The 12,090-nt window shown below is 34.7% G+C and overlaps 1 protein-coding gene across 3 annotated transcripts in view; it reads right to left on the reverse strand.

Annotated features, from left to right (window-relative positions):
• LOC150090805 (telomerase protein component 1-like) overlaps nt 1-12,090 on the reverse strand; it is an 827,340-nt gene that overhangs the window by 162,340 nt on the left and 652,910 nt on the right. For all 3 annotated transcript variants that reach the window (XM_090372947.1, XM_090372938.1, XM_090372956.1), the window contains exons 38-39: nt 10,758-10,905; nt 2,886-3,004 (exon numbers count right to left, since the gene is read on the reverse strand). In XM_090372947.1, coding sequence (XP_090229073.1) covers nt 2,886-3,004; nt 10,758-10,905 — 267 coding nt within the window. The remainder of the gene's footprint in view (nt 1-2,885; nt 3,005-10,757; nt 10,906-12,090) is intronic.

Raw genomic sequence — 12,090 nt, forward strand, 5'->3', positions numbered from 1 at the left:
GTCAGTAAAACCACAAAGTGAAACCTAAGGGGGGGGGGGATAGCTTATAGATCTAATCTAAAGTTTTTTGGCCAGTCTTCAGGATGTTCTTTAACTCAAAGTGTGATCATGATCAGCCATGCCACAGGCTTTTGCAACACCCACCAAAAAATAAAATAAGATAATAATGATAAATAAAATTAGACACAACCCATACGTTGCAAACAGATTTCACTTTTACTGAAACAGTAGAAATTAGGGTGTTTCAAAAAAAGTCAAGCAAAGCCCAGAACCAGTATTTGCAATTTATTAAAACTTAACAGACTGTTTCAGGGGGATCTGCTACAGATCCCCCCCCTTCGGTTAAAAGTGTAGGGGGCTGATGGTTCTTAATGAAACTGCAAAACAGTTATGGGCTCTGAACCACACCAAGGTACATACAGGAAAAAAAAAATTATATATATATATATATATCCTGCATGTAATGAGCATCTGGGTGGCCTCACCAACCTTAACTTTTCTTAAGCTTGGATGGATAGAAATACTCATTGTTTGCTGGTTGTTCCACCTATTACAGAAATCTATATATATATATTCCTTATTTTCTTCTTTTTTATACATATACACTGATGTATTGTACTATTATTATTATAATAGAACATACACAAGGTATGATCCAAAAGTTTGGCAAATGACTTTGTATCTTGAAGTTGTGGCGATGTAGCAAGTTGCCTCAACATGTTCAGTGACTAATCTATATACAGTAACACAATAATCATGCAGTTGGTCTGTAGTCATTCTAATTAGTATGGCTTAAGTAGAAGTTGTGGTATATTTTTTGTCACATTTTAAAACAAAGGATTTTACAGCAAATTTGATTCAATTTTTATTTCAAATCAGAGAAAAGTGCAATGGAAACCCATAAAATGTTAAAAAACAACTGTCGAAGATGATATGTGTCATTTAAAGACTTTTCAGTGCTTCTCAATATTTAAAGAGGGCCACTTGTCAGTTGAAGATGAGCCTTTCTCTGGCTGCCCTAATTTCAAACACCAATGATTCAAGCACAATTGTGATTTGATGACAAGAAATTGATTTTTATATGCAGAGTTGCTAGTGAAACTGGTATTTCTTATGGGACATGTCAATAAAACTTAACATACTTTTCAGACTGGCACATTTCAGTGCTGATATGAAATGCACCACATTCCCAAGATTTGGAAATGTGAGGCATTTTGGCCAAGTTAATGCCTCACATTCTCACTGAAGATCAGAGAGAGTAGTGAGTTCTTGAATATTGGGATTTTAATCAATATGATGCTAGTGTTGACCCATAGTTTGTTTCTTCCATCTTTTCTGGTGTTGAATTGTAGGTTATGGCTGTGAACCAGAAACAAAGGCCCAGTCTTTTCACTGCAAGACATCATCTCTCCACTACCAAAAACACAAGATGATCTTGATTAAATGTGAAGCACATGTTTATCATATTTTTTTGACTAACAAGGCATTGTTCATGATGAATTTGAACTGCATAGTCAAATAGGTTCACTGTTTGACCATGCAGTACAAATACTACAAGACAGTTCCATGTGCAATACTGCTGAAATGTGGAAAGTTGAGAATTGGGAAATTGGCCTGCATCATGACAATGCCCTTGTGCATTTGGCATGTTCATTCAAGAATTTCTTGCAAAGCACTCCATCACTGTGGTCCTCCATCCACCATATTCACTGAATTTTACTCCCTATGATTTGTTTTCTTCTGCAAGCTATAAATCCCCTTGAAAGTTTACGGAATTATAATGAATGAGGGAATTATTTAGAGTGTGACGTAGGCACTATTAGCAATTCCAAAAGAAGCCCATCAAGAATGCTTCCAAAAGTTGCAGAAGTATTGAAATTGGCATATACTGAATCAAGAAGACTACTTTGAAGGAGATCCCTCCATCTGGTAAGCTTCATCACTCCCAAACTTTTTGATTACACACACACACACACACACACACACACACACACACACACACACACACACACACACACACACACACACACACACACACACACACACACACACACATGGGTACTACTAAAAGTAATGAACGTTTATTTTAAAAACAAATTCTTTATAGATGCATTTTGTAGAAAACTTAGTTTGCTTTAGCTATACACAAAAAATGAATTTTTTGCCTACCCATGTTAATTAATGTCTTTTCTAGCTGTTGCATGCCTTTGTTAAAAATTTACTTTATCTAAGAAAAAAAATTAAGAAGTTTCTTTAAGGAGGTGCACAAAGTGATTATAACAATGAACCACACTAACCGGTGAAACCTGATAAGCATTTTCAATTAACAGTGCATATTTATAATTCATTTAAATTATCACTTTCAGTTGCACTTATAGCATTCTTTAAAGATACTGAAGAAGTTTACAGGAGGCATAAGTGGGAAAAAAAGCCTTTTGACTGTTTTTCTAATTTGACATCAAAGTGAACTTGATAGTTTTACTTCATGGAATATCAATCTTCACTGAATGCTGATTAAGTATATAAAAACAAAAAAATAAAAATAAATAAATAAATAACGGCATACATTGTTTACAACAAATAATGAGAGAGAGATGATTTCAGAAACAAAGAGCCTTTTCCTTTTGGGGAAGTAAATATCACATGGTAGCCTTATGGTTAGATTGCTGACTACTGCATTCACTTGATTAAAGCATTAAGATATTTGTTCTCTGTGTTTAACATAATTTAGATATAATAACAAGAACCTTTTAGTAGTCCTATTTCTTATTAACTAATTAGTTACAGATATTGTAGACTATTCACAAAATATGTAAACATTTTATTACAAACTCAATAACTTGTGAAAATACAATTCATCTAAATAGCATGAACAAGTAAATCACCTGCACATTTCCAGAAAAAGTACCAACCAGGACACCAATAAGTTCATTTTCTTGATCAAAGTATCCTCCTAGACATTTCCCAGTGTCTGCAGGATCATGGTATTGAAGCAAAAAATTTCCTGGAAAAATATTGAAGAAAGTTTTAATAGATAAAAAAAAAAAAAAAAACTTTAAATGAATGAAATACATATATTGTACATTCACGTTTCTGAGAATGATGGTTTTTTTTTTTAAAATGGATGAATGTGCATATTTTAAAATACATCCTTCAGTGTAGTGTAATTGATCATAATACATTTTTGATCATAATAATAATTTTCTGTGTGTGTAATGTCTTCACTCATATAATAGAAATTCTTAATTACTCAGGAAGCTTCAATACTACTGTCTGTAAAACTAAATATGGACTTCCTCCTATTGTAGTTTAGTGTTTACTATATTTAGAATATGCTCAAAATATTTAAAGAGCAGTGCACACTATATAGTCTAACAAACTTAAATAAAATAAAACCTAAGTAAATCCAACCTAAATGTATTGGAGCTGAAAGAAAGAAGACCAACAAACATATATTTAAAACAATGGTAAAATATAAAGGGATATAATATTTCATATGCTTTAAGTAAGGTAATGGCGCCTCCGTAGCCAGGTGGGCAGGAGTGACAGTGCGTAGCACATGCTTCTTGATTAGACCGGGGTTCGAGCCCGTGACCACCAAATACGGTGGATGTCGAAAGGTCAGGGAATGACCACCGCATATCCCCGGAGCAATATGGCCTTAGTTGCTAAAGCTCCTAAAAACCAAATAACAAACAAACAACAAAACAAGTAAGGTAACCTAACCAAAATCATAGCCTTTGATCACTAATAAATTATACAAATTTGTACAATTTTATTTGCTGATCATCAAATTTCAGTCCATACAGAATAATCAATTGTCTATAAACTGTCCATTTACAGATACTCAGTGAATGCCTTTAAATGGGTGGGGAGGGGGGGAAACATTTTCCACAAAACTGAGAAGCTTTCTGTTATGATCTTTCTTCTAAGAGAGGAGGGATCTTAGATAATGTACCAGCTCTTTCAGATAAAGTTACCTTGTTTTAAAAATTAAAATGTTCCATAGTGCTAAAAATAAATGTCACATTTATTGTTAGAAAGTATATAATAATTTTTAAGATTATCTCCTTTCAACAAATTTCTACTTCAACCTTGATTAGTATGAACAGCATAAATCAAAAAGTGTTGGAGGCCTTGTTCGTGGGGCTGCTGGAATAAGCACACAAAGAGCATCATTTAAGGGCACAAAAGGGTACTCTTATGAAGAAAGCCTTGTGTATAGTGCAGCATCTGGAAACTAGATACCTGCAAGGTATCTAGTGCTTAAGGCTTTAAATGAGTTGAATAAACTAAATTGGAAAAGGATAGATGGGAGAAAGTTTGCTTTCAGCCAGAGAGTAATCGTTTGTTGAAATGAATTTCTATCTGGTCTTATGGAAGTGCGTAGTTTGAACAAATTTACCTATAGATTGTTGGACAAATTATTAGAGCTGGGCAAATGAGATAGGTAGAGGTATTTTTTTTTTTTGTGGTTGATATTCCACAAATCTTGTCATCCTTCATTACTGAATGACGGACATGCTAATGAAAGCATGTCCGTAATTCATATTTTCTATGATAACCTTGAATAATCACTAAGATCAGTGAGTCACATTCTATTTTTTCATGAAGTAAAATGATTTATTCAAAGTATGTATAGATTACTTTTAATATCAGTTATCCACAGCTGTTTACCTAATACATTCCCTTAAGATTGTATTCTTCCAACAAATTTCTACTTTAACCTTGCTTAGTAGGCAGAGCATAAATTAGCAAGTTACTTTAGCAGTTAATAAACTAAGCTACTTCATACAATCTTATATAAAATTTTTTCTGCTTTCATAAGATAGTCTTTCTAATGAACTTCATCAATTGTCAAGGCTTTACTTCTCTTTAAAATAACTACTACAGCAGATGTCTTTCAAAATTTAAATTACAACCATGTAATAATAAGGGGTTGCAGTTAAAACTTGACTGGTCTAAACTTATCTTTTAAAGATATAATTAGATCTATCAAGTTTTAACTGCAACTAAACTTGCGGCACTGTCGAAAAGTCAAAATATTGCAACTTATGTACAGTTACAGCTGTAACTTTCTTCTTTATTCCTAAATCACAATCCCCAGTCCTTCCTTTAGACTGAACATCAAAATAAAATTAGAAATATATATAAATCAATTTTTATCACTTCTTGCATCCATCACCACAATATGTACAGTTCAGTGCAGTTCAATAAACATGACATAAACACATCATGCAACATTTTTAACTGAAAATTTGGTCTCTCTCTCTCTATATATATATATATATATATATATATATATATTTCTTTGCTAGCAAAATAAAGTAATTCAAATCTCCCTTTTACACCATACATTTCAGCAATGCTAATTGATTTAGAGAAGATATATAAAATATAATTATCAGGGGGTTCAAAAAATATTTGTATTCTTCCAGAAGTAGTTGTGATAGAAGGTTGAAACAAATACCATGTATTACTTTCTAAACATAGTCACCAGACAAAGTGACACATTTTTGCCACCTCTCAAAACACTTTTGCAGGTCAGTTTTGTAGAAGTCCTCTCACTGTCCTTCAAACCATGACTCGGCAGCAGAAATGACCTCATCAACAGCAGCAAAGAGTTTCCCACAAAGAAAGGACTTCTGGGCAGGAAAGAGGAAAGAATCTGAGAGTGCAAGATCAGAAGAATAAGCGAGATGCTGCAATATTCAAACCAAACTTCATGGGCACACCTCACTGTAGCATGCAAGAAATGCATAGGAGCATTATCGTGAGGCAGATACACATTTTTTTAAAGCTTTTACCATATTTTTTTCTTTTATAGCAGCACATAGCTTTATGAGGAGGTTGGAATAACATTGGATGATTGTTTTCTACAGCAGCATATTAGAGAGGCAACCAGAAGGAGTAATACTCTTGATCTGATTATCAGCAGTGGTAATTCACGCATTAAGAATCTGCAGATAAAAAAGCTACTACTAGGTGGCAGTGATCACAGTGTATTGATGTGGGATTTACTTAAAGATGTAACAGCCATCAGTGGTAAAGGGAAGGGTTTTTGCTTTCTTACAAAAGAATTTAAAAACTCAGAGTTTTTAAATTCTTTTGTAAGAAAGCAAAAACTGTATAGAATTTAAATAGAATTTAAAAACTCAGAGAGTTTTTAAATTCTATACAGTGGGACCAACTAAAGATGATACCAACAGCAAATTATAAAATGGGAAGCATTCAAGGAATTAATCTTGGAACCTACTAGGTTTTTCTACCAACTAAAAAATACTGTTCAAGGTTTAGGCCTAAATGGAAGTCAGATGAACTAATGAGACTCATGGCGGAGAAGAAAAATGTATGGGATGCATATATATTATCAGGTGACACAGAAGTCAATGGTATATATAAGCTAGCCTGAAATGAAGTCACAAAGGAGGTTAGGCAAGTAAATGAAGTTTCGAGAAATCCTTGGCAAACGATGCAAAGAAAAACAGCAAAGACTTCTTTACTTATGTAAATTCTAGAAGGAACGGAATGAATCAGATTGGTCTAGTTGATACTGACAGTTTGACTGTTGATCCTGCTCAAGGAGCTGAAAAACAGAGTGAGTAATTTACATCTACATTCACACACGAGGAATTCTGTAAGGAAGCGGAGGCCAGAAGCTTATTAAACTCTAATAAGGAGCTAAATGATTTTGTAATAACTGAGAGCAAAGTGGAGAAGTAATTGTTGAAGTTAAACATCAGAAAGGCACCTGGGGTGGATGGGATCTATCCAGTTATTTTAAGAGGAAGTAAGCAAACCCTTAGGCATAATTATAAGCATCCTTGGATTCAGGGGAGGTCCCAGAGACTGGAGAAGTGCAAACGTATCCCTAATTTACAAAGGGGAATCAAAGGGTGGCATGAGTAATTTACAGACCAGTTAGTTTAACTTCTGTTCTGGTGAAAGTAATGAAGTCACTGGTTAAAGAAGTAAGGCAGGATCATCTAGACATTATAGCTGCAACTATAGTTCAGATACAGCACAGGTTTGTTAAGGGGAAGTCTTGTCAGACCAATCTGATTGGCTACTACGATGTGGTCACAAAGGAACTGGATGCAAAAAATAATTTTGATATCATATACTTGGATTTCAGGAAAGATTTTGATATTGTTGTACATGGAGGACTACTGTACAAATTGGAGCAATATGGCATTAAGGGCAAGTTGCTGCTGTGGATAAAGGGATGGTTCAGTGGGAGAAGACAGAGTGGTAATCAATGAACACTACTCTTCGTGGACTACTGTTATTAGTGGAGTCTCCCAGGTAGTGTTTGGCCCATCTTGTTTTCTATATTTATCAATGATATTGATGAAGGTATAACAGTTTAATGTCTAAGTTTGCAGATGATGCAAAGGTCGCAGGGCTGTTAACAATGGGTATGTGGCTGCAACAGGATCTAGAAAAGATGGAGAGATGGGCTGAGAGGTGGCAACTGAAGTTTAACATTGACAGATGCAAAGTACTGCATATGGGTAGCAGTAACCACAGAGTAACATACTAACTATGCGGTACTACACTCATGGTAGTGGAGAATGAAAAAGACCGGGGTAATTGTGCCATCAGATATGAAGTTTTCTGAGCAGTGTAGACAGGCGGCCAGAGCAGCCCATGGGGTCTTGTCAATGATATACAGGAATTTTGCTAGCAGGAATAAGGAGGTGATTATCCTTTGTACAAGGTGATGGTCAGGTCACACCTTGGGTACTGCATACAAGTCAGGAGGCCTCATTTTAGGAAGGATGTAGAGCTGCTGGAATGAGTATAGAGAAGGGCAACAAGAATGGTGAGAACAAAGGTTTGCTTTTAGCAAGAAAGGCCTAATTTTCTGAAAATTGTAGTGTCTCGAGAATAGGCATCTGTGAGGTGATCTGACTGAGATGTATAAGGCCTTGAATGGGTTGGGCAAGCTCTATGCTGATGGGGTTCTTCCTCTTGCTCAGAATACACACCTGTGGTGGCATAAATTCAAATTGAGAAAAGCCAGTTTTAGAATAGATGTGTGGAAATTTTCTTTTAGCCAGCGGGTGGTTTTTTAGTGGGACAAACTTCCATCTGTCATTGTGGAAGTTGATAGGTTAAATAAATTTTAGGAAGTGGAGAAACTTTTGGAGTGAATGGATAGGTGAAATAGGGAGGTTTTTTTTTTTTTTGGCTGATGCTGTATAAGCTTGCTTTCTTTCATCATATGTCTCTATTAATGCTAATGCTAAGTCACAGAGGAGTTAGGTAAGCTAAAGCAGATTAGGAGAAATCTTTGGAGAAGGATGCAAAGATACATAGCAAGATAGACTTTTTACTTCTGTATACACTGGAAGGAAGGGTATAAATCAAATTAGTCCAATTGATATTGATGGTTCAACTGTTGATGCTCGGGTTTCTGACAAACAGAGTATTTTGTATCTACATTCACAAATGAGGGAAATGTTTGCTAGAAGTTTATCAAACTCTAACATGAGAAAGGCACCTGGAATGCATGGGATCTATTCCATTATATTATTCAAAGGAAGTAAGCAAACCCTTAGCCATAATTATTAGAGCAACCTTGGATTTAGGGTGGTCCCTGCGGATTGAAGATGTGCAAATGTATCTACAATTCACAAAGGGAAATCAAAAGGTGAGACGAGTAATTATAGACCTGTTAGTTTAAATTCTGTTCAAGGAGTCACTGGTTAAAGAAATAATGCAGGACCATTTGGACAGGCATGAAAGTATAATGCAGTCAGTGCATAGATTTGTCAACCAGCAGTCTTGTCTGACAAATCTTATTGGATACTATCATGCATTGACCATGGAACTGGATGCAAAATAATTTTTTATGTAATATACTTGGTTTCAGAAAATTTTGATACTATTCCACACAAAAGACTGCTGTACAAATTGGAGCAGTAGGGAATGAAGGACAAGGTATTCTTCCCTTGCTGCCTCCTTCATTATAACTGGATAGATTCCATTTGCCTCAGGTGCCTTTTTTATGTTTAATTTCAACAATTTCTCCTCCACTTTGCTCTCAGTTATTACAAAATCACTTATCTGCCTGTTAGAGTTTGATAAACTTCTGGCATTCCCCTCCTTGAATAACTCCTCATGTGTGAATGTAGGTGCATAATACTTGTTCAGTTTATCAGCTACTTGAGCAGGATTATTAATAGTCGAACCATCTATGTTAAGTGGACCAATCTGATTCATCCCCTTCCTTCTAGAGTATAGATATGTACAGAACTCTTTGCTGTTTTTCTTTGCATCCTTTACCCAAGATTTATCGTAATCTGCCTAACCTCCTTTGTGACTTAATTATAGGCTACTTTTTATATCTGCCATGAGCCTCATTAATTCATCTGACATCTATTTAGGCCTGAACCTTGAACAGTATTTCTTAATTGGTATGATAAGCCTAGTAGCCTCCAAGATTAAGTCCCCGAAGGCTTTCTATTTAGAATTCACCGTTGGTAACATCATCAGTTGATCCCACTGTATAGAATTTAAAAACTGTCTGAGACCACTGTAGTCACCTTTACGAAAACAAAAACCCTTCTCTTTATCCTTGATGGTATTTACATCTTTAAGTAACTCCCAGATCAGTAAACTGCTAATTTTTCTGCTCATTAAGAATTAGCAGAAGAATTATCACTTTATCTGCTAATTCTTAATGCATGAGTAATCACTGCTGATAAATCATATCAAGAGTATTACTTCTTCTGGTTGCTCCTTGAACATGTTGCTGTAGAAAACAATCCTCCAATAAATCCACAAAAGCCTTGGTAACGTGTGAGTGACCAACCCACATGTTCCAGTCAATATCAGGAAAGTTAAAATCCCCCATTACAAGACATTCTGATTTGCTGGTCCATTCTATTTCTCTGTACAACTATTCATTGTACTCATCAGAGTCATTAGGCCTATAACATACTCCTACTCTCATTTTCCCCTTCCCAGTGTTTATATCACACTAAACAGACTCAACATTGCACTGTCCACCTGTGTCAACTGGATGCACTTCCTTAGATTTTGTGTTTCTTAACTAAGAGAATAACCCCTCCTCCTTTCCTACCCATATAATCCCCAAATTTCAATTCTGCACCTGCTTATATCTGTGTGACATCATGTCTCTGATATCCCGACAATATCTGTCTTTGATGTCTTGATCAGCACTTCAAATTCATCAATTTTATTTACTATACTTCTAGCATTAGTGTACATGCACTTGTTCTTACTCTTAGTTACCCTAACACAGCCCATGTATTTACTTGTTCCATGATGAGTCCCGGCAGCTCTTGAAGTCCCCAGCAACTTGCTCTCTAGACTGCTGCTCATTAAAATAGAAGCAGTGCAAGAATCACTTTTGCTTGTGCCTGTGGCAACCATTACTCTTTTAGTCTGTGAATTCCCCCCAATTGATGGGCATTCTGGGATTTTTTCATCATGCATCGAGGTTCCTGCACATTTGGATTGTTTACACCAATGTGCAACAACATTATAACCTGGGCAGTGCTATCCATAAACAGTGACCATTTCTTTGTGGACTTTTGGGTGTTTTCCCTTGCAGAAAGAGGAATCAAATCACTATTTATATTCCACTTTATTTATTGTGACACTTCACTTCATGCAATAAAAAAAATTTCATCTTTTAATCATGATTACTTCTAGGTGAATACAAATCCTTTTTGAACCCCTTTGTAGAAACAATGTAAAACAAGAGAATAATAAAAGCCACTTACCAGACCGAATATCAAATGCACAAATTACCCCATTTTTCTGAGCTAATGCAACACAATTATGTGACAAAAACTTCATACAACAAACAGGAGATACAGAACTATGCAAAGGTATTTTGCAAACAAATGAACCTCTATAATCTGACCACACCTATTAAAAAAACTTATATCATTATACTTACTATAACAGACTTACACAACAATTAAAATTGGTTTCTGATGATAAAAGTTTGAAATGTGCAAAATATCTTTTTTGTAAAGGACTAAGCAATACTCTTATATTAAAACATTTAATAATTACACAATTTTAATCCATTAGCCAACAAACCTGCAGAGTCCAAGTTGACTCTAGTTATTTTAACCATTTTCAAAGGCTTCTTAAATTTTTATTAAAGACATTGAAGAAACAATTTTTCTTTAATCTTTTTTCAAGTACACTTATGAAAGAGCTTGAAAGAATTTGGAAGTATGTAAAAATTGAAACATCACATACATAAATATTTAAAATATTAATTTTTTGTCTATTTTGATTTTTAGCTGAATATCAAGGTTGGGATGGGAATTATTGTCAGAAATAAAATCAAAATCTCATAAAAACTGAAAAAAAGCTAAAAAGAAAAAAAAAACTAAAAATTTGTATTTACTTTTTTTTTTTTTTATTTGTATACAATTCCTATATGGTGGCAAGTTTCCATAGAATTTCAAGAGAAATTCAATGCATTTTTAAGGTATTTTTCAATACCTTAAAAATGTATATATATGTTTATTCTTTTGGTCCCTTAAACGAAACAAGATATACACAGGCAGGTAAAAACAACTGTCCATTTTAAAAAATGAAATGATTATTGAGCAAACTGGAAAAAAAAATTGTCATTACATTTTAATAATATATATCAAAGCATTTAAGTTACACTCCTCAGTGTTTGAAAATGATGTTCCTTAAATGGCAAACACAATCATCTACTCATATGTTCAATTATCCATTGCTATCTGAAATGTTTCTGGTGGAGTTCTTTCAATTTCATCATGAATGTCTTGTTTCAATTGTTCAAGTGTCTGTATATGATTTACATAGACTTCGAATTTTAAGAAAAACCCCCCATAAAAATAAACTGCAATCAGATAAGTCTGGTGATCGTGATGGCCAATTTATGTTACCAAAATGAGACATAATGCAAACCAGAGCAGCTGACCCATTCACATTTTCATAAAAGTATTAGACTGATTACACTGAAAACAGATGCCCCACACCAAACAGTAACATTTTTGGCTGTGAAGTGGTTCTTCATGAAGGAGCTTAAACTTCAGTTGCCACCTCTCAAGCCCATCTGCCCAA

This window comes from Mastigoproctus giganteus, chromosome 1 (assembly GCF_048544385.1).
Source record: "Mastigoproctus giganteus isolate SK-2022 chromosome 1, ASM4854438v1, whole genome shotgun sequence".
Taxonomy (NCBI): domain Eukaryota; kingdom Metazoa; phylum Arthropoda; class Arachnida; order Uropygi; family Thelyphonidae; genus Mastigoproctus; species Mastigoproctus giganteus.